At 56.9% G+C, this 22,605-nt stretch overlaps 3 protein-coding genes across 3 annotated transcripts; 2 read left to right on the forward strand and 1 right to left on the reverse strand.

Annotated features, from left to right (window-relative positions):
* Positions 1-1,379: 1,379 nt before the first annotated feature.
* Positions 1,380-7,299, forward strand: COCSUDRAFT_49281 (hypothetical protein; the record flags this gene model as incomplete). Its single annotated transcript, XM_005643097.1, has 18 exons — positions 1,380-1,460; positions 1,574-1,687; positions 2,449-2,697; positions 3,788-3,866; positions 4,028-4,071; positions 4,186-4,335; positions 4,465-4,618; positions 4,752-4,820; positions 4,939-5,160; positions 5,304-5,497; positions 5,625-5,679; positions 5,804-5,898; positions 6,003-6,111; positions 6,194-6,220; positions 6,331-6,495; positions 6,644-6,694; positions 6,797-6,982; positions 7,097-7,299. 18 exons carry the CDS (start codon positions 1,380-1,382, stop codon positions 7,204-7,206), a joined length of 2,154 nt encoding a protein of 717 aa, XP_005643154.1. The 3' UTR covers positions 7,207-7,299.
* A 1,540-nt stretch (positions 7,300-8,839) lies between these two features.
* COCSUDRAFT_60272 (hypothetical protein) lies at positions 8,840-9,638 on the reverse strand (the record flags this gene model as incomplete). Its single annotated transcript, XM_005643098.1, has 2 exons — positions 8,840-8,884; positions 9,405-9,638. The coding sequence occupies 2 exons, from the start codon at positions 9,636-9,638 to the stop codon at positions 8,840-8,842; spliced, it is 279 nt and encodes a 92-aa protein (XP_005643155.1).
* A 1,002-nt stretch (positions 9,639-10,640) lies between these two features.
* COCSUDRAFT_60273 (hypothetical protein) lies at positions 10,641-11,681 on the forward strand (the record flags this gene model as incomplete). The annotated part of the gene is made up of 2 exons (XM_005643099.1): positions 10,641-10,720; positions 11,513-11,681. 2 exons carry the CDS (start codon positions 10,641-10,643, stop codon positions 11,679-11,681), a joined length of 249 nt encoding a protein of 82 aa, XP_005643156.1.
* Between the last annotated feature and the right edge of the window lie 10,924 nt (positions 11,682-22,605).

Consider the following 22,605-nt stretch of genomic DNA (forward strand, 5'->3'; position numbering starts at 1 on the left):
GGCCTTTATAAGTCACTTGGAGCGCCATTTTCTCGTTTACACGGCTCATATTTGACCTCTTGCCAAGACAATCGAGCTCGAAGTCTCGGGAATGCCGTAATACACTGCACGTGCGCGAAGCATGCAAAGCATGTTTCGAGAACAGGTACTGATTTGCCTGCAGGAGCAAGCAAATTGTTCAAGAGAAATTCTGCTTAGATCTACTCTTATGATTAGCTAGGAGACGCTTGAGCATCATGCACGATCTGAAACACTGGTGCTCCGCCAAGGCAGAATTTCAGGCCTTGCACGATTTCTTCGATTGTTGTGAGGATCAGAACAGTGACGTTTTGATCGACGGATTGTTTTGCAACGATTCAAGGAAGGTAAGTACCTCTGGGGCTTCTCTGTCATTGCAGCAGGCACCCACTAACGATTACAGGAAAGCATCTAGCTCAATAAATTTCTGATTTGCTTCACGATTGTGCTGCGTGCAGGATCTCCTTTGCCTGTTGTTTCGATGTCTGAGTTTCAAAACACAGGACCCCAAATCATCAGACACTGCACGCTCTTTGCGACTTGCTGCAGTGCAGAGAGGGCTCCAGCACCTGGCAAGACGCAGCCCACCTGATGCAGATGACATCACGGCTCTCCTGCAGAACAATCTGACCGAATTGATGCCGTATGAGGCTCAAGACACAGTACAAAAAATTCTGCAAGCCTTTGAATCTGGAGCAGTCTGCTGCCTTCAGCTCCTGCCTGTCCTTCTCAACTCCATGGGAGACTCCAGCACTGCACAATCAAAAGGTATGATCTATTCGTGTGGGTGTGCCTGGTGGCATTGACGACACTGTCAGCAACTCTCAATGGTGAAGTGCATTCATGCAGGATCAGATAGATCAGACAGTAGTACTTCCAGCTGCATAGATCACATTGTGCGGGTGGGATGGCAGCCTAAAGATACTGCTCGAGTGGTCAGCATACTTCGAGACATCAGCAGCTTGTACGTGCTGACTCAAATTGTTGCTCATCCAAAGTGATATCAACGGTACCTGCCAGAGCGGTGCATGTTATGATTCCTATCTGTGCTGCAGGGGAAAGCCACAGAAGATCTTGCTTATGCGTCGTGCATTGAAAGCTGCTTCAGAGGGGGACGTTCAGGATGTGCCCAGCGCTGCACATCAAATCCTGCTCTTGGGCTGTCAGGATCTTCCTGCAGAGACCCTGCAGGTATGAGGTCATGCTTGTACAATGAGAAATGCTCAGACGCTAGTGTCCCAACATGATGACATTACTATGGTTTTGGTAATGGATCTCTCACCTGGTTCTCTTACCTGTCCTGGCAGGGTCTCATAGAGCTCATTCAAAAGCAGGAGACAAGGTGCTCAGGGAATGAGCCAATGATGCGGCAGCTGCTGCAAGTGGCAGGCACCGTCCTCTTGGACATCGAGATAACAGTGAAGCTGGTCACGCAGAGCAAGGTGAACATGCGTCTCTTGGGCACCAAGAAGCTCCAATTGAAAAAGTTGCTATCTCAACACCAAAGACAATCAATTAATATGGTTGCCATGTGAGTAGATCTGATTGCTGGCAGGCATGGGTGACCAATTTGAGACCCCAAGGGTCCTTAACGCCATTCTCAGTGGCTGTTATTCTCACGCTGGCATCAGTACCTCGCCTGCAGCAGGCAGCCTGGGACAACCTCAAGGTACGCCACTGTCAAGCACCCCTTATCATCCAAACGAGAAGGCGTTTCAACTACCATGGGATGCTAGAGCCGATTTGTGGGTGTTCCTGATGGCGCAGGGCACAGTGCTGAAAGCTCTACAAGAAGCTGAGCACCGCCACATGTCCCGATGGATGTCTGCGCTGCCAAGCTTGCCCCACACAGGTGCAGCATCAATACAGGCCTGCACAATCAGGGCGCTTGAGAATTGCGCCATGGGCTGGACCATCATTGTGCAACCAGCAATGACTCTGGCTTTTGAGTTGCTCGATGGCGCTGCAAAAAGAAACAGCGGCTTCAGCACATCTTTGCTAGGTAACCTGCTTGTTGCTATGTGTCCTCAAGGGAGTCTGTTGCAATTGTGTGCATGCCAACATTGTTTTTGGGGTACATTTGTCCAAAGAAGGATTCACGGTTGCAGGGGATGCTGATTCTTCAACGGCTACAGCAAGGGCGGCGCATATGGGAGTGCAAATACTGATGAGCGTCTTCAAAAGCCATGCACCAGCGCGGCCTGTGATCCTCAACCATTGCCTGGCCAGGCTGACAGGCTCAAAAGAGGATCAGTGTCTGCCATACCTGTGCCTCCTAGCTCTTCTTATGCGGGAGCAGGGGGCTCTGGTCCTGAATCAAATGTCATGTGTTAAGGTGCGAGCCCCCCGTTACATATGGCCCAGATCTGCATTGTCGAGCGCTGGTGACGTTTTTGGGTGGCAGAGAATTCTTGGAGGGGTTGGGTGCAGGCACTGGTGGACCTGATCCCGTTCTTGGAGGTGAATCTGGCGCTTGGGCTCATGCTCGCCATTTGGCCTTTGTGCTCTGAGCAGAGGGCTGTCAAGGAGCAGCTCATAATGTGCCTGCGCAAGGCAATGTTCCGACCAGATGTGGGCGCCCGCCTCCTAGCAGTGCGCGGGTTCCTGTTCCTGGTGCTCCAAGAGCTGAGGGCGCCTGATGCCATGCCCTATGACAAAATTGCTGCCTCCTCATCCCAGGTGTGCCCCCGTGATTCACTCAATTTTGTGCATCTTCACAACAGGCTACAGTCGCGTTACATGATGGCAAAACGTTGTTTTGAATGACAGGTGTCCCTCAGTCAGTGCGACTCATTGTCAGCCGCTGGTTCTGGTGCAAGCCTCCTCCAAGAATTGACGGGTTTCTTGAGGCGATCACTCACACACCAGGCCCCGGTCCGTGAAGCCCTGTATCTGGTATGTTTCAACCTAAATTGGATCTCACTATGTCTTTGCTTTGCTCCTGAGAGAAGACATGAACAATATGAGGTGTCCTGGAACGCTATGTTGGTGTGTTGAAGTGCAATATGTGCTGAAACTGTCATATGAGCAGGGCATGCAGGAGATCGTCAGTGCAGATCCACTCGTACATGATTCTCTTGTGGAATTGCTGCTTCCTCGGATGTGCCACTACTTTGAGACAGACCAAAGCGCGCAGCCAATTATCCTCGACAGATGCGCAAGTCTGCAGGTGGGTAAGGACAAAATAAATCTTTTCACCTTTCATATTGGTGAGCTTCCCCTGATGCGGTTTTAACATCATGAATGCCGTTGCAGAAAGGAGAAGCGCGCTTGAATGAGCCTTTTGGGGTGCTGCTCTTAGCTGTGCGGGCAGCAATTATGGCTGGCCACTCAGACATCAAATCTGCATATTTGGCTGGCAGTGGCGTGCTTGATGGCATCAACAGGGATGTCCAGGAAACCGATGCTCCTCAGGCACGTCTGCAAATGCACCACTGGCATCGGCTGTCATTGGCACTTACTTGTTCCGATATTCAAGCAATGCCTCTGTTGGACACATGTGTCTGCTCCTCGTTTGTTATCAGCCATGGAGGTATCAAGGCAAAAATGGCTCTCTATTGTCCTGACAAGTGATGAAAATTGCAGGCACTGCAGGCTGTCTACAGTGACATTGCTTCACGCCTTCTGAGCAGCAACCTGGAGAATTGGGGCCTGGATAGCTCCACAGATCTTTCAGCAGGAACAGCAGAGGTGCATACCGTTCCTGCATGCAGACTTGATACCTTTAGACTGTGAAGTGACAAATCCTGAGCGTGTGTACCAATTGCAGGGCCTCCTCAATCACGCCATGGCTGGTGTTCTGCTTGGCAGCATTGAAGTCTACATGGAAGACATTATCAGTGGAGCAGGTGCGTGTGCAGTGCATTGGCCCATGCTTAGGATGGATGCAAGGTACAGAAATATCAAGTAGCTTTTTGTGCAGTGTCTGGAGGAGTGGGCCTGGGCCAAGCGGGCGAGCAGCTCACATCTCTATTTTCCTTTCATCAAAGACTCTGTCATTTGGCAACAGCGCAAGCAAAGAAGAAGAGCCCTGGAGCGGTGGGGCAGGCAAAGGTCAGTCTTGCTTTTGTCTGCAGAAGCCAAACGAAACCAAATCAGAAGTGCTGTGTCTGTCGTGTGCACACCTGACGATGAAGCCGTGATGTCCATCATCCGTGTGCAAAACAGGGAAAGAAGCGAGCTCGGTCTGGGAATGATTCAACTTCCAATGTGCCAGCTGTTGTGCCCATCACAGATCGACAGCCTGTATTCAGCGCCACCTGCCTCTTTCACCTCCTGCACATGGTGTCAGAGGATGGATGCCTCTTTTACCCTGAAGTGAGCGCCCACTATTCAGTCATCCCTGGAGTCCCTATTGGAATTGATATGTGTGGCAAACTGAGTGGAGCAGTGAGTGGAGCACATTTGCTCATACCTGCCATTTCCTAAATTGCGTATTGCTTGCAGGGGGGACCTGAGGCTGATGTGCAGGATGATACGGACACAGAGAGCTTGACCAGCTTGGCAAGGGATGCCAATTTCCAGGCATTTGTTCTTCAAAGCTGCTTGCTCTACCTGTGTTCCTGCAAAGGACAGCTGCCGCTGCTTGCCATCATAGCAGGTATACATCCTGCTAGTGACTGAACGTCTAACGACTTTCCATCTATCCTCTGACGAAAGTACTAAAGGCAGCAGTTGTGCTATCAATGCAGCATTGCCTGGTTAATCTGAATTGCTGAGTTGTACACTTCCAGGAACAGGAGGTGTTGAGGAGAGCAGGATATTGCATGCGCTCATTGGGGGAAGTGACTGGCACATGATGGGTACGAAATTCCTCCTGTAATTGCAAGACCTTGTCTTGGAGTCATTTCACTCTGCACATGTGTGACAGGTTGAAGGCGTTGTGCCTACATTGTGAATGATGTTCTTTGTGGTCATCAGGTGCGCAGCTGGTGAAGACTTGCCAGATGATTGTGCTTGCAAGCACGAAGAATGCCTCACGCACTCCGGGCAGCAAGAGGAAGGAGCACGATCCTGCTGGGGACCTCCCTCTCCTGGCTGTGAAATCAATGGCAGCCTTGCTGCACCTGTGCCCCAACGCTCTCAGCCTGCAGAAGTGCATGGCATCTTTGCCGCCAGCAGCAGACAATGGACCCACACCAGGTATGGAGAAAGACTTCTGGTTCGGACATTTGCTAAAAGTTACTGCATGTGAGGGACTCCAAGAACAGCAGAGCTACCTATATTAGAAATACATGGGCCCTCCTTGGCACTGTTTTTGAGAGAATGTGTTGTGCTGTGACCAGATGATTCTGTCGTGGGGGACGTTGAGTCACGCCTGCACCACCTGCAGCAACTGCTGTTGCGCCTCGTGGAAAATTGTTACTTTAAGGAGGTGGAGATCTTCTGTGGTGTACTGGGTCACATTGCCAGCATTCTGCCCAAGCAGACCACTGCCAGATTTTCAGACTGGGCAGTGGAGTGCTGCAAGCAAGAGGAGGTACAGGCATGGAGGCTGTCATAGTGCCCTTCTACTCACAGACTTCACTGACGGGAGCTTGTCCATTTTGGCCATTCACCGCTGCATGTTGCTGTTCTTCAGCTGAATCAGTGGTCTTTATGTGCAGGAAATGCAGCCACGTGCAATGAAGGCCCTCGTGGGCTTGCTGGTGAATTGTGCCGGTAAGAAGAACCCAAGCGCCCAATTGGAAAAGTGATTAGTGTTGTGTTCAATTCTTCTTCGGCATATTTCTCCTCCTGTCAGCAATTCAATCGGCGGTAAAACGCCAGCTTCATTGCTATACAGGGGGCCTAGACCTTACAGCAGCACAGCTCGTGGCAGATTCTGTTGTCATAGAGCTGGGAACAGAGAGTGACAGTCCACCTCCCCAGAATTTAGCGGTGTGTTGTCTGTCTTACCACATCAGTCTGCAACAGGGCGTGACATTGTTAATGATCTCAGTTGATTTGAATTTTCCTTGTGCCAACCCTATGTGACCATGCAGGCGATGACCAAGGCTACCGTGTCATCTGCTGCATTTGCTCTGCTGTCCTACTTGGAGAGCAATCTGCAAGATCTGGAGTGGCTGGTCAGCACCTTGAGGAGCAGCCAAGGTGAGCCAGGTCAAAGGAACTTCTTCTCGCTGTGTCTTCTTGCAAATTATACAAACTCAGTATTCAAATTTATTGCATGCAGGCATAAGCACTGCCGGCACTTGCACAGGTGGGCGGGCTTGTCTCCTGACACCCTGACATTTTCATGCGGATGCTCTACACTTCATTGACTAGTTGTGGTAGCTGGGATGAAGATGATGAGCGCAGTGTGTTATGCAGAGCTTGAGGAGGCAACTTTTATTCGCCAACGTGGAGTCATTGAACTGACTGCAAAACTGTTGGAGGTCTCATCAGTTGGTAATCTTGGCGGCGGTCTGCTGCGCCTGGTGCTGCTGACTTACAAGGTCTTGACAGCTGCTGCTAAGCTGCACATTGTGGGGAAGGGTGAGCAGTTCTCCATGCCCAGCATCTGCTGACTTTCTGAGCAATGCTAACACTGTCTCTTGACTGATCAGGGGACATTTCAATAAAAGTAACGAGTTTCTTGCACAGCTTTAGCAGACCACAAGCACATGGTATATGTGGCATGCAGGAAAGACGCGTTCTGCACCATGCCAAGCATTCCAGGACATGGTGACACTTGGTGGGTCTTCACGGATGTCCAGGCTCTTCATCTACACTTCATGTGTTTTTCTGGTTGTTGGACATGTTGGAGTGCTAAGGGATCTTCTTGTCTGCCCTGCAGTCCTCAAACAATTGACTCCTGCAGTTTATGAGTTTGTCACCACCGTCCAGCAACAGCCTCTGGAGAACGGTGCAGATGGCAGCACAGAAGCAGCAGGAAGCCTGAAGAACGAGGAGCGCATCATTCCAGACATCATCTTCAATCTGGAGGACTTTGAGAAGCACCTTATCCAGATCTCTTGCTATGGCAAGTTCCCTTCCCACCAGCCACACACTCTTGATGGACTGTTGCAATTTGAGATCTCTAAGGTGCATGAGAGTCTGCTGTTGAGGGGTTCCTGAAGTATTGGAACATGTGCAGGTCATCTCAATCTGATGCGCTTTGCAAAGCGCAGCACCAACCGAGATTGGCGAACAGTGACCAGGCCGCAATCAGTCCCTAGAGAAAACCAGGTCTGCCTGTCTAATTAATACATGTCCTCTTGCTTATGCAAGCTGGCTTTTCAGCTTGCCCGCTTCTCTTCCTTCATGTGCACCAATATGTTGTTATAGTTGAATTGAGCGATACAATGTCCCTGATGCATGAACACACTGACTGCAGGCAGTAATTGCTAACACCAGAGCCTGAGCAAGCCTCTTGAGCGACCTGAGCAGGCTGGGCACCGGCATCACAAGAAACCCGTCATCCTCAAGAGCCCACGCTTCAGTCAGGTCTTGAATGATATTGAATGTACACGAGTGAGGAACTCTACGACTGAGAAATTCTTATAGTTCTTATGTGATATATGGACAAACTGTTGTCTCAAGTAGTTGCATGCTTGCCATTCTCGTGAGTGCATAGAAAGACTTGCGCATTGTTTACGCACAAAGTATGTGTGGGTGACGTCAGAGCAGCGGATCAAGTCCCGGAAGGCTGCAAAGAAGTGGAAACTGCTTGGGTTTGCTTGAGACTGATGAATGCTGGTGCGGAGAAGCCACTGTTGGTTCCTCCAATGTCTGCTTAATTGTAATGGTCCATAGAGCTTACCTCCTCACCTGGCCATAGAGCTTACGGTTGCTGTGAAATGAACAAGACGACATTGGGTCGAAGTCTAGGTTACCTTTGTGTAAGCATCCTCAAAATCTTTGGTTTGACAAAGTCACTGTTTGAGCGCACCGCTTGATTGAGGCATTGCAAGCATTGCAAGAGTCTAGGATGTCAGCAAAATGTGTTCGATGTCGCGTCCACGAGTGTCAATACTTCTTGTTGCCTTCGCCTGGCGTAAGGGCTTTGTTTCATTTAAACTCCCTTACATGATTTTTTTTTTTTTTTTTTTTTTTTTTTAAGGGGGAGCCCCCGCTATTACATAGGTGCCAATCGCACGCTTCCCAGCACGCATGCAATAGGATATTTGGGGAAACCTGTGAGAGTTGGGGCACGCAGAGCACTCCCGCAGGAGGATAAGGCGATACCGAAGAGAAGCGCAAGCATGAAGGCATACCACAGAAAGGCAACAGAAAGGCGCCTAGCGATGGACATGTCCCAAGCACCAGAGGGTAACCTCATCCCCAGAGGCGCACTCCAGCCCGCCGGCAACGCAACACCGCTGAGGTGACGTTGGAGGACCCACGGGGCAAGCCTAGGGCTTGCAGCTGGAGGCAGGGGTCACAGCAAAGCAGGCAATCATCAATCACTGGTAGGCAGTTATGGATGTGCGGGCAACCAGTGGTGGAACAGACATGAAAGGCACGTTTATATGGTTGGCCGACAGGGATAGAACAGGATCGCGTTCGGACCCATTACCACTAGGGGCCGCTCGGGGCTGGCAATGTGACCCTAAACTATGCCTCAATCTGCCAGCAAGGTGGGGCACAAGCAAACGGTGGCATATGGGAGATACGAAGCCGCAAATGAGGCGAAAAACAGGTAGGCTGGCGAGAACTCGACCAGATACACACACCCACCACATCGGAGGCGGGGATAGGCAGGAGGCATCATGTCCAAGGTCCTAGACACCCGCTCAGGTTCAAGGGTGGATACTGGGGTTGGATGATCTTAGGGTTCTCAGCTGCAAGCTATAGAACCACAGATCTGGGATTGCCTGGAGTGGCTGGCAGGGCACACTCACTTCTCCGCCAGCGCAGCGATCGCAGAGTCGCAGCGATCCGCCTGCTGCATAGCGAAGCACCGCTTTGATGCAGTCTAGAGACTCCCCAGCAGCCAGAAATCTCAGGATTCTCAGCTGCAAGCTGTAGAATCACAGTCCAGAGTATGTCCCGTTTGAATTCGTGTTTTGGCCTCTGCCTAATAGCTCCAGGTAGAGGGACGCTGCTGCAGACAGGCGTCATGTTGTCTAGGGCAGATGGTGCTTGGGTCCTGGTCAGGGCCGCCTAGCAATGAACATGTCCCAAGCACCAGGTGGGGATAGGCAGGAGGCATGATCGTTCAAAATCCAAGATACCTGCTCGGGTGGTGCACATGAGACAACTGCCGAGGAGGCAACCGAAATCTCCTTAGGCAAAGGGCCACGGATGACGATGATGCAACGGCCATGGTCGAGAAAATGGCTGAAATTTTTGGTGGAACAATCGGAAAGGCCTGGTGAGGCTCAAGGTGAAGCATGCGAAGGTGGAACAGCAAGAACTGACTGCCTAGAGCCCTGGGCATGGTGGTATGGGCTTCTGCGTACTGGCGACGGCGCTCCGGCGATCCGGTGTTGATCTCCACTGGTAGCGGGGCCCACGATTGAGCCGGCTGGCCGAGGGATAGCCATGGTGTGAGCAGGGTTGGTGAGGGGCGAGGCCACCAACACTGGGGGGCGAGGCCAGTGTCCCGGGGGTGGAGGAGGGTGCACCCCAGGGACCGTGCAGAGCTGAGCTCGGCGGGTCCCTCGAACGGTGGTACCGCGTGCTTGAGGCCCCATTCCGCGCTGGCAAATGGTGTATGCGCAAGGAGGTCCGTTGCGGCAATCTGTGACCCCAGGGCTCTAAGGAAAACATACGGGCTGACCCGGGGTGGAATTGCAGGAGCGAAAGCGGTCATCCGTGCCTGATACAACCCAAGGGGCCCTTAGCGCCCAGATGTCCATTGAACCTGGCAAAAAACTGTGGTGGTGACCAAAGTATGAGAAGAAACGAGCGGGCGTCATGGCAAAAGGCCAGGAGAGCATGGTCACACAGAGTGCCTGTTTGAGGCCAAGGCAGGGTGGCGCTTCCAGCGTGACGCTTCCGATCCACCATTCACTGTACCCAGCCGGCCACGGCTCTAACTTGGCTATCTGTATGACCATGCTCTCATTTGGCCTTCTGCCATGACACCCGCTCGTGTCGATTCTTTTTTTTTTTTTTTTTTTTAAAAGGGGAAGCCCCCGCTATTACACAGGTGCCAGTCGCACGCTTCCCAGCACGCATGCAATAGGATATTTGGGGAAACCTATCAGAGTTGGGGCACGCAGAGCACTCCCGCAGGAGGATAATGCGATACTGAAGAGAAGCGCAAGCATGAAGGCATACCACAGAAAGGCAACAGAAAGGCTCCTAGCGATGGACATGTCCCAAGCACCAGAGGGTAACCTCATCCCCAGAGGCGCACTCCAGCCCGCCGGCAACGCAACACCGCTGAGGTGACGTTGGAGGACCCACGGGGCAAGCCTAGGGCTTGCAGCTGGAGGCAGGGGTCACAGCAAAGCAGGCAATCATCAATCACTGGCAGGCAATTATTTTTTTATTTTTTTTTTTAAAGGGGGAGCCCCCGCTATTACATAGGTGCCAATCGCACGCTTCCCAGCACGCATGCAATAGGATATTTGGGGAAACCTGTCAGAGTTGGGGCACGCAGAGCACTCCCGCAGGAGGATAATGCGATACCTAAGAAAAGCGCAAGCATGAAGGCATACCACAGAAAGGCAACAGAAAGGCTCCTAGCGATGGACATGTCCCAAGCACCAGAGGGCAACCTCATCCCCAGAGGCGCGCTCCAGCCCGCCGGCAACGCAACACCGCTGAGGTGACGTTGGAGGACCCACGGGGCAAGCCTAGGGCTTGCAGCTGGAGGCAGGGGTCACAGCAAAGAAGGCAATCATCAATCACTGGCAGGCAATTATGGATGTGCGGGCAACCAGTGGTGGAACAGACATGAAAGGCACGTTGATACGGTTGGCCGACAGGGATAGAACAGGATCGCGTTCGGACCCATTACCACTAGGGGCCGCTCGGGGCTGGCAATGTGACCCTAAACTATGCCTCAATCTGTCAGCAAGGTGGGGCACAAGCAAACGGTGGCATATGGGAGATATGAAGCCGCAAATGAGGCGAAAAACAGGTAGGCTGGCGAGAACTCGACCAGATACACACACCCACCACATCGGAGGCGGGGATAGGCAGGAGGCATCATGTCCAAGGTCCTAGACACCCGCTCAGGTTCAAGGGTGGATACTGGGGTTGGAAACCCTAAACCCTTCAGATAGCCTTCAATGAACTACTGTGAATGGTGAGGAGGACAGACACTAAGGCAAAAGGCCACGGATGACATGAAGGTTGGAAGGTAGGGCGGGCATGCTGGCGCAGTTCGGGTTAGCCACGGGGATTGTTGGGGCTGCTGGTGAGACAGAAACATCGGAGGATCACTGGAAAACTATTGATAGCCTAAAGCCCTGGGCAGGGTGGTCTTCTGTAAGCTTGCGCCAACGCTCTGGCTCTCCGGCACGGTACTCCACAGGTAGCGGGGCGCACGATGGATCCGTCTGGCCGAGGGATACCCAAGGGGTGAGCCGCGCAAACACGTCCGGTGGTGGGCGAGGCCACCGGCACTGGGTGGCGAGGCCAGTGCCCCAGGGGTGAAGGAGGCACCCCCGGGGCCGTGTTGGGCCGAGCTCGACAGGTCCCTCGACCAGTGGAAGCACGTGACTCGGAGCCCCATTCCGCGCTGGCAAAGGTTAAAAGTAGGAGAGGCGCAAAGCGTCTGGTAGGCAATCTGTGGTCCCAGGGCTCTAAGGCAAAAAGGGGTCTCAGACAAGGAACGACAGGCCGGGCTTTGCCGGGGTGGGATCGGGACTGGTGAAAGGTGAGTCATCCGTGCCTGACTATGGTATGACGAAGGCTCTTAGCGCCCAGGTGCCCAGAGCACCTATCGCAAAGGCCCCCCTAAGAGAGGGTGTGAGTTCAACACAAGAATCGACACGAGCGGGTGTCATGGCAGAAGGCCAAATGAGAGCATGGTCATACAGATAGCCAAGTTAGAGCCGTGGCCGGCTGGGTACAGTGAATGGTGGATCGGAAGCGTCACGCTGGAAGCGGCACGGGATGCTGGGCACTCCAGTGGATGACAGGTTGCGCGCCCGGCAGCTCCTCCAGCGCGCAGAGGACCGCGCGGTGGCACCATCGCGCCGCGAACTGCTCCCTGGTGATCATCGGGTCGCGTCCGCGAAGCCAGTCGCTGAGCACACCTGCTGTCTGCCGGACGCTGACGGTCGCGAGCCGCCAATCGGCAAGCAGGGCCTTCTTGCAGGAAGACAGGATGCGAGCCGCAACCGCTCCGGGGGTGATCGCCGCCGCATCTGGCTGGTGGCGGCCGCGCTGATATGCTGCCCACAGCTGACAGATTGTAGCGAGCCGCAGGCGATCCCAGAGCTGCCTGAGCTGCCGCGGCGGTCCCCAGATCCTGGTGTCATCGGCGAGAAGAAGGTCGGCGCTGCGCGGTGGCGCGTCGTCTCCGGTCACCGCGGCCCATGTCGCTGCGAACCAGTCCCACACCCCGGCGGCGAGAGGGCAGATGATGAAGACATGGGTGAGTGTGGCCAGCTGACCTGCACAGCTCGGATGCGGGCAAACGTGACCGGCGGGATCGGCGCGGTGGACGTGACGCGCGAAGCCGCCGACGAAGAGCTGGCCATGCAGCAGCCTCCACGCTGTCACGCGCTGCCGCCGGTCCAGATGGGAAGCGTGCACCACTTGCCACACATGAGCCCAAGGTGCTGATGGGTCTGCTGTGGCAGCAGCAGCAGGATCAACAGTGACAGCTGCTCCCTGTGGCACTGGTGAAGGGCCCGCTGGCGCGCCCGCAGGCCCGCCGCGGTCCCGCAGCGGAACCGGACGTGGCTGCGGCGCAGCCATCCAGATCGCCCAGGAGGAGGGATCAGGCTGCCCTCGAGGCCTCTTGCCTAAGACCTGCGACGCGGTACCAGCAGCTGCAGCCCTGGCCTCCCATCGCGCCTCGAGCGCCCGAAGGCCGCTGCGCTGATCATCTGTGGTATCAGCCCAGATGGCTGGTCGCAGCGGGCCCGCCGGGCTGGCCTCCCCCTTGCTGATCCTGTGAAGCACCTGTCGCCGCGCGGTGGCCTCCCTCACTACAAACTCATGTGCCGGCCGCGTGCCGAGCCCCCAAGCCTGAGGGTCCTGTACCTGGGATCCCCAGAGGCCAAAGAAGTATAGTGTGGGCGGCGGTGGTGGCGGTGGCTCTGGCAGCTGCTGCTCCCACTCCAGCTGCTCCCTTGGCTGCTGCTCCCCTGTCTGCTGCTCCACCTGCAGGTGCTGCTCTGGGTGCAGCTGCTCTGCGTGCTGGCGCTGCTGACGTGTGCCGCTGCGTGGATGCCAGGGCCTGGTGATGTCCCAGTGCTGAACCAATGCAGGCTGCGCGGCCGGAGGAAGGAATGCGTGCATGGCTGCAACGCCTCCTTCCACTGGCACAAGGGCTCCTGTGCTGCTTACTGTGTGGCTGAGAAGGTAGGTGCTACCTTCGGCTGTGCGAGACCAGACTCGGCGATCCGACGGGTCCGGCAATGCGCACCACATAGCGGCCGGTGGCTGCACCTGAATGAGCGCTCTCCAGGCTGCTGGCAAGGCAGCCAGGAGGATGGGCACGCGCTCTCGCACCACCCGATCCGGATGCTCCGGGCCGCGCACGACATCGCGCAGGTGGCTGATCCTGACCAGGCCAAGCCTGGCCCAGTCCTCCCAGGCAAAGGGCTGCCTGACTGCATCTGTGAGCTGCCTGTTGAAGAACAGGGGCTCACCCATGACTGCGTCGTAGCCGATCGCTTCCGGCTTCCGCAGGTGATGGGGCCGCAGCTGCTGGTAGGCATGCAGGTACTGCCGGACGCGCTGCGGTGCCTCCACATGCTTCGCTGCAAAGGTGGAGAAGAGCAGGAATCTTCCCAGCTGCCAGATGTGCTGCCGCCGCGCTGACACCGTGCCGGGTTCCTGCGCTGCCAGCCAGGCTGTGCTCCTGTACAGCCAGTGGTCGAAGTAGGCCTTCCAGGCCAGCTGCTCCGGCTCCAACAGCCTGCCCACCACCTTGGCCTGGAGAGCCAGGATCTGGGCCCTGATGTCCACCAGCGCGATGCCGCCGTGTGCGGCCGCGCGGAAGCAGACGTCCTTGCCTGGGAACAGCGCCGCCGCTGCGCCAGGGGTCACCGGCCGGTTCGCCGCGACGAAAGTGTGGATGGCTCTGCAGAGCCTCTGTAGCAAGTCTTGTGGCACCGGTATGAAGGTGGCATGGTAGGTGACCATGGAGGCCAGCACCTGTTTTGCGACGTACGCTCGGCCCAGCAGGCTGAGTCTGAAGCCGGACCAGCGGGCGATGCGGGCCTCCACCTTCTCAATGATGGCTGTGTATAGGCCTGTGGCAGCTGCAGCTGGCTGGGTGGACAAGGGAATGCCCAGGTGCTTGACGCCGTCGCTCGAAGCCGCGAAGGTGACTCCTGTGACTGGATCGGGCCCGGCGAGATGGCTGAGGCTGCCAAGCCCTAGGGCCTGGCTCTTGCTGCGCTGCAGCCTGGCTCCTGTGGCTGCGCAGTGGAGGCCCACGCTGGCCCCCAGCACGATCTGAGCATCCCGGGGAGTCCGCGCGTGCACGCTTTTTTTTTTTTTTTAAAAAAAAAAAGGGGAAGCCCCCGCTATTACACAGGTGCCAGTCGCACGCTTCCCAGCACGCATGCAATAGGATATTTGGGGAAACCTGTCAGAGTTGGGGCACGCAGAGCACTCCCGCAGGAGGATAATGCGATACTGAAGAGAAGCGCAAGCATGAAGGCATACCACAGAAAGGCAACAGAAAGGCTCCTAGCGATGGACATGTCCCAAGCACCAGAGGGTAACCTCATCCCCAGAGGCGCACTCCAGCCCGCCGGCAACGCAACACCGCTGAGGTGACGTTGGAGGACCCACGGGGCAAGCCTAGGGCTTGCAGCTGGAGGCAGGGGTCACAGCAAAGCAGGCAATCATCAATCACTGGCAGGCAATTATGGATGTGCGGGCAACCAGTGGTGGAACAGACATGAAAGGCACGTTTATACGGTTGGCCGACAGGGATGGAACAGGATCGCGTTCGGACCCATTACCACTAGGTGCCGCTCGGGGCTGGCAATGTGACCCTAAACTATGCCTCAATCTGCCAGCAAGGTGGGGCACAAGCAAACGGTGGCATATGGGAGATATGAAGCCGCAAATGAGGCGAAAAACAGGTAGGCTGGTGAGAACTCGACCAGATACACACACCCACCACATTGGAGGCGGGGATAGGCAGGAGGCATCATGTCCAAGGTCCTAGACACCCGCTCAGGTTCAAGGGTGGATACTGGGGTTGGAAACCCTAAACCCTTCAGATAGCCTTCAATGAACTACTGTGAATGGTGAGGAGGACAGACACTAAGGCAGAAGGCCACGGATGACAGGCCAAGGGGATTGTTGGGGCTGCTGGTGAGACAGAAACATCGGAGGATCACTGGAAAACTATTGATAGCCTAAAGCCCTGGGCAGGGTGGTCTTCTGTAAGCTTGCGCCAACGCTCTGGCTCTCCGGCACGGTACTCCACAGGTAGCGGGGCGCACGATGGATCCGTCTGGCCGAGGGATACCCAAGGGGTGAGCCGCGCAAACACGTCCGGTGGTGGGCGAGGCCACCGGCACTGGGTGGCGAGGCCAGTGCCCCAGGGGTGAAGGAGGCACCCCCGGGGCCGTGTTGGGCCGAGCTCGACAGGTCCCTCGACCAGTGGAAGCACGTGACTCGGAGCCCCATTCCGCGCTGGCAAAGGTTAGAGGTAGGAGAGGCGCAAAGCTTCTGGTAGGCAATCTGTGGTCCCAGGGCTCTAAGGCAAAAGGGGTCTCAGACAAGGAACGACAGGCCGGGCTTTGCCGGGGTGGGATCGGGACTGGTGAAAGGTTAGTCATCCGTGCCTGACTATGGTATGACGAAGGCTCTTAGCGCCCATGTGCCCAGAGCACCTATCGCAAAGGCCCCCCTAAGAGAGGGTGTGAGTTCAACACAAGAATCGACACGAGCGGGTGTCATGGCAGAAGGCCAAATGAGAGCATGGTCATACAGATAGCCAAGTTAGAGCCGTGGCCGGCTGGGTACAGTGAATGGTGGATCGGAAGCGTCACGCTGGAAGCGGCACGGGATGCTGGGCACTCCAGTGGATGACTGGTTGCGCGCCCGGCAGCTCCTCCAGCGCGCAGAGGACCGCGCGGTGGCACCATCGCGCCGCAAACTGCTCCCTGGTGATCATCGGGTCGCGTCCGCGAAGCCAGTCGCTGAGCACACCTGCTGTCTGCCGGACGTTGACGGTCGCGAGCCGCCAATCGGCAAGCAGGGCCTTCTTGCAGGAAGACAGGATGCGAGCCGCAACCGCTCCGGGGGTGATCGCCGCCGCATCTGGCTGGTGGCGGCCGCGCTGATATGCTGCCCACAGCTGACAGATTGTAGCGAGCCGCAGGCGATCCCAGAGCTGCCTGAGCTGCCGCGGCGGTCCCCAGATCCTGGTGTCATCGGCGAGAAGAAGGTCGGCGCTGCGCGGTGGCGCGTCGTCTCCGGTCACCGCGGCCCATGTCGCTGCGAACCAGTCCCACACCCCGGCGGCGAGAGGGCAGATGATGAAGACATGGGTGAGTGTGGCCAGCTGACCTGCACAGCTCGGATGCGGGCAAACGTGACCGGCGGGATCGGCGCGGTGGACGTGACGCGCGAAGCCGCCGACGAAGAGCTGGCCATGCAGCAGCCTCCACGCTGTCACGCGCTGCCGCCGGTCCAGATGGGAAGCGTGCACCACTTGCCACACATGAGCCCAAGGTGCTGATGGGTCTGCTGTGACAGCAGCAGCAGGATCAACAGTGACATCTGCTCCCTGTGGCACTGGTGAAGGGCCCGCTGGCGCGCCCGCAGGCCCGCCGCGGTCCCGCAGCGGAACCGGACGTGGTTGCGGCGCAGCCATCCAGATCGCCCAGGAGGAGGGATCAGGCTGCCCTCGAGGCCTCTTGCCTAAGACCTGCGACGCGGTACCAGCAGCTGCAGCCCTGGCCTCCCATCGCGCCTCGAGCGCCCGAAGGCCGCTGCGCTGATCATCTGTGGTATCAGCCCAGATGGCTGGTCGCAGCGGGCCCGCCGGGCTGGCCTCCCCCTTGCTGATCCTGTGAAGCACCTGTCGCCGCGCGGTGGCCTCCCTCACCACAAACTCATGTGCCGGCCGCGTGCCGAGCCCCCAAGCCTGAGGGTCCTGTACCTGGGATCCCCAGAGGCCAAAGAAGTATAGTGTGGGCGGCGGTGGTGGCAGTGGCTCCGGCAGCTGCTGCTCCCACTCCAACTGCTCCCCTGGCTGCTGCTCCCCTGTCTGCTGCTCCACCTGCAGGTGCTGCTCTGGGTGCAGCTGCTCTGCGTGCTGGCGCTGCTGACGTGTGCCGCTGCGTGGATGCCAGGGCCTGGTGATGTCCCAGTGCTGAACCAATGCAGGCTGCGCGGCCGGAGGAAGGAATGCGTGCATGGCTGCAACGCCTCCTTCCACTGGCACAAGGGCTCCTGTGCTGCTTACTGTGTGGCTGAGAAGGTAGGTGCTACCTTCGGCTGTGCGAGACCAGACGCGGCGATCCGACGGGTCCGGAGATGCGCACCACATAGCGGCCGGTGGCTGCACCTGGATTAGCGCTCTCCAGGCTGCTGGCAAGGCAGCCAGGAGGATGGGCACGCGCTCTCGCACCACCCGATCCGGATGCTCCGGGCCGCGCACGACATCGCGCAGGTGGCTGATCCTGACCAGGCCAAGCCTGGCCCAGTCCTCCCAGGCAAAGGGCTGCCTGACTGCATCCGTGAGCTCCCTGTTGAAGAACAGTGGCTCACCCATGACTGCGTCGTAGCCGATCGCTTCCGGCTTCCGCAGGTGATGGGGCCGCAGCTGCTGGTAGGCATGCAGGTACTGCCGTACGCGCTGCGGGGCCTCCACATGCTTCGCTGCAAAGGTTTTTTTTTTTTTTTTTTTTTTTAAAGGGGGAGCCCCCGCTATTACATGGGTGCCAATCGCACGCTTCCCAGCACGCATGCAAAAGGATATTTGGGGAAACCTGTCAGAGTTGGGGCACGCAGAGCACTCCCGCAGGAGGATAATGCGATACCTAAGAGAAGCGCAAGCATGAAGGCATACCACAGAAAGGCAACAGAAAGGCTCCTAGCGATGGACATGTCCCAAGCACCAGAGGGTAACCTCATCCCCAGAGGCGCACTCCAGCCCGCTGGCAACGCAACACCGCTGAGGTGACGTTGGAGGACCCACGGGGCAGGTCTAGGGCTCTTGCAGCTGGAGGCAGGGGTCACAGCAAAGCAGGCAATCATCAATCACTGGCAGGCAATTATGGATGTGCGGGCAACCAGTGGTGGAACAGACATGAAAGGCACGTTAACACGGTCGGCCGACAGGGATAGAACAGGATCGCGTTCGGACCCATTACCACTAGGGGCCGCTCGGGGCTAGCAAGGGGACCCTAAACTATGCCTCAATCTGCCAGCAAGGTGGGGCACAAGCAAACGGTGGCATATGGGAGATTTGAAGCCGGAAATGAGGCGAAAAACAGGTAGGCTGGCGAGAACTCGACCAGATACACACACCCAACCACATCGGAGGCGGGGATAGGCAGGAGGCATCATGTCCAAGGTCCTAGACACCCGCTCAGGTTCAAAGGTGGATGCTGGGCTTGGAAACCCTAAACCCTTCAGATAGCCTTCAATGAACTACTGTGAATGGTGAGGAGGACAGACACTAAGGCAAAAGGCCACGGATGACAGGCCAAGGGGATTGTTGGGGCTGCTGGTGAGACAGAAACATCGGAGGATCATTGGAAAACTATTGATAGCCTAAAGCCCTGGGCAGGGTGGTCTTCTGTAAGCTCGCGCCAACGCTCCGGCTCTCCGGCACGGTACTCCACAGGTAGCGGGGCGCACGATGGATCCGTCTGGCCGAGGGATACCCAAGGGGTGAGCCGCGCAAACACGTCCGGTGGTGGGCGAGGCCACCGGCACTGGGTGGCGAGGCCAGTGCCCCAGGGGTGAAGGAGGCACCCCCGGGGCCGTGTTGGGCCGAGCTCGACAGGTCCCTCGACCAGTGGAAGCACGTGACTCAGAGCCCCATTCCGCGCTGGCAAAGGTGGAGAAGAGCAGGAATCTTCCCAGCTGCCAGATGTGCTGCCGCCGCGCTGACACCGTGCCGGGTTCCTGCGCTGCCAGCCAGGCTGTGCTCCTGTACAGCCAGTGGTCGAAGTAGGCCTTCCAGGCCAGCTGTTCCGGCTCCAACAGCCTGCCCACCACCTTGGCCTGGAGAGCCAGGATCTGGGCCTTGATGTCCACCAGCGCGATGCCGCCGTGTGCGGCCGCGCGGAAGCAGACGTCCTTGCTTGGGAACAGCGCCGCCGCTGCGCCAGGGGTCACCCGCCGGTTCGCCGCGACGAAAGTGTGGATGGCTCGCGTGCACGCTGGTGTCGTCCGCATGCTGGTGCATGACTGGTGCTGGCTCCCCTGAAGGCAGTCTGATGGGCTGGAAAGCTAGCTGGCCTGCAAGCATCCTGGCATGCGCGGCCATCGGCTGCGCGGCAAGCACAAACAGCAGCGGCGAGAGGGGGCTTCCCTGGAAGACGCCGGAGGCCACCGGGAAGGCATCGGTGTGCCAGCCGTTGAAGGCCACTCGCGCAGTCGTGCCGGAGTGCAGAATGTGCACCCACCGCTGCACACCGGGCCCGAAGCCCACCGCAGCCATGCACCGCTCAATCCAGGCCCTGTCAAGGCGATCGAAGGCCTTCTCGAAGTCCAGGAAGACCTGCACGCCTGGCTGGTGTGTGGCCTCCAGGTAGCTGATCTCCTCCAGGTGTGCCAGCACGTTGTCCCCCGCCCAGCGCTTAGGCAGGAAGCCTGTCTGTGTGGCATCCACCACCTGATTCAGCAGCGGCCCGATCCGGCTGGCGATCGCCCGCGCCGCGAGCTTGTAGTCGGTGTTGAGCAACGTGATGGGCCTGTAGCTGGCTGGAGACTCCCTGTCTGCCCCCTTCCCCTTGTACAAGAGAGTGATACGCCCCTGCGTCAGCGGTGGCGGCAGCGCCGCTTCCCCGCCGCCGCCGAAAGCTTCCTGCAGCATCCCTGCCAGCTCCAGCCCTACCACAGGCCAGAAGCGCAGGTAGAACTCATATGGCAGGCCATCCAAGCCCGGTGCCTTGCCGCGCGGCAGGCTCCGGAGGGCAGTCTCCACCTCTGCGACTGACACGCTGCCATCACCGCGCTCTCCTTCTGCCGCTGCAGCTGCCTGAGGGGACAAACGCTTGTCCACTGCCTGCAGCAGCTCATCCTGGGCTGCTGGATTATGGATGTGCGGGCAACCAGTGGTGGAACAGACATGAAAGGCACGTTTATACGGTTGGCCGACAGGGATGGAACAGGATCGCGTTCGGACCCATTACCACTAGGTGCCGCTCGGGGCTGGCAATGTGACCCTAAACTATGCCTCAATCTGCCAGCAAGGTGGGGCACAAGCAAACGGTGGCATATGGGAGATATGAAGCCGCAAATGAGGCGAAAAACAGGTAGGCTGGTGAGAACTCGACCAGATACACACACCCACCACATTGGAGGCGGGGATAGGCAGGAGGCATCATGTCCAAGGTCCTAGACACCCGCTCAGGTTCAAGGGTGGATACTGGGGTTGGAAACCCTAAACCCTTCAGATAGCCTTCAATGAACTACTGTGAATGGTGAGGAGGACAGACACTAAGGCAGAAGGCCACGGATGACATGAAGGTTGGAAGGTTTTTTTTTTTTTTTAAAAGGGGAAGCCCCCGCTATTACACAGGTGCCAGTCGCACGCTTCCCAGCACGCATGCAATAGGATATTTGGGGAAACCTGTCAGAGTTGGGGCACGCAGAGCACTCCCGCAGGAGGATAATGCGATACTGAAGAGAAGCGCAAGCATGAAGGCATACCACAGAAAGGCAACAGAAAGGCTCCTAGCGATGGACATGTCCCAAGCACCAGAGGGTAACCTCATCCCCAGAGGCGCACTCCAGCCCGCCGGCAACGCAACACCGCTGAGGTGACGTTGGAGGACCCACGGGGCAAGCCTAGGGCTTGCAGCTGGAGGCAGGGGTCACAGCAAAGCAGGCAATCATCAATCACTGGCAGGCAATTATTTTTTTATTTTTTTTTTTAAAGGGGGAGCCCCCGCTATTACATAGGTGCCAATCGCACGCTTCCCAGCACGCATGCAATAGGATATTTGGGGAAACCTGTCAGAGTTGGGGCACGCAGAGCACTCCCGCAGGAGGATAATGCGATACCTAAGAAAAGCGCAAGCATGAAGGCATACCACAGAAAGGCAACAGAAAGGCTCCTAGCGATGGACATGTCCCAAGCACCAGAGGGCAACCTCATCCCCAGAGGCGCGCTCCAGCCCGCCGGCAACGCAACACCGCTGAGGTGACGTTGGAGGACCCACGGGGCAAGCCTAGGGCTTGCAGCTGGAGGCAGGGGTCACAGCAAAGAAGGCAATCATCAATCACTGGCAGGCAATTATGGATGTGCGGGCAACCAGTGGTGGAACAGACATGAAAGGCACGTTGATACGGTTGGCCGACAGGGATAGAACAGGATCGCGTTCGGACCCATTACCACTAGGGGCCGCTCGGGGCTGGCAATGTGACCCTAAACTATGCCTCAATCTGTCAGCAAGGTGGGGCACAAGCAAACGGTGGCATATGGGAGATATGAAGCCGCAAATGAGGCGAAAAACAGGTAGGCTGGCGAGAACTCGACCAGATACACACACCCACCACATCGGAGGCGGGGATAGGCAGGAGGCATCATGTCCAAGGTCCTAGACACCCGCTCAGGTTCAAGGGTGGATACTGGGGTTGGAAACCCTAAACCCTTCAGATAGCCTTCAATGAACTACTGTGAATGGTGAGGAGGACAGACACTAAGGCAAAAGGCCACGGATGACATGAAGGTTGGAAGGTTTTTTTTTTTTTTTAAAAGGGGAAGCCCCCGCTATTACACAGGTGCCAGTCGCACGCTTCCCAGCACGCATGCAATAGGATATTTGGGGAAACCTGTCAGAGTTGGGGCACGCAGAGCACTCCCGCAGGAGGATAATGCGATACTGAAGAGAAGCGCAAGCATGAAGGCATACCACAGAAAGGCAACAGAAAGGCTCCTAGCGATGGACATGTCCCAAGCACCAGAGGGTAACCTCATCCCCAGAGGCGCACTCCAGCCCGCCGGCAACGCAACACCGCTGAGGTGACGTTGGAGGACCCACGGGGCAAGCCTAGGGCTTGCAGCTGGAGGCAGGGGTCACAGCAAAGCAGGCAATCATCAATCACTGGCAGGCAATTATGGATGTGCGGGCAACCAGTGGTGGAACAGACATGAAAGGCACGTTTATACGGTTGGCCGACAGGGATGGAACAGGATCGCGTTCGGACCCATTACCACTAGGTGCCGCTCGGGGCTGGCAATGTGACCCTAAACTATGCCTCAATCTGCCAGCAAGGTGGGGCACAAGCAAACGGTGGCATATGGGAGATATGAAGCCGCAAATGAGGCGAAAAACAGGTAGGCTGGTGAGAACTCGACCAGATACACACACCCACCAC

Source organism: Coccomyxa subellipsoidea, assembly GCF_000258705.1.
Source record: "Coccomyxa subellipsoidea C-169, whole genome shotgun sequence".
Classification (NCBI taxonomy): Eukaryota; Viridiplantae; Chlorophyta; class Trebouxiophyceae; family Coccomyxaceae; genus Coccomyxa; species Coccomyxa subellipsoidea.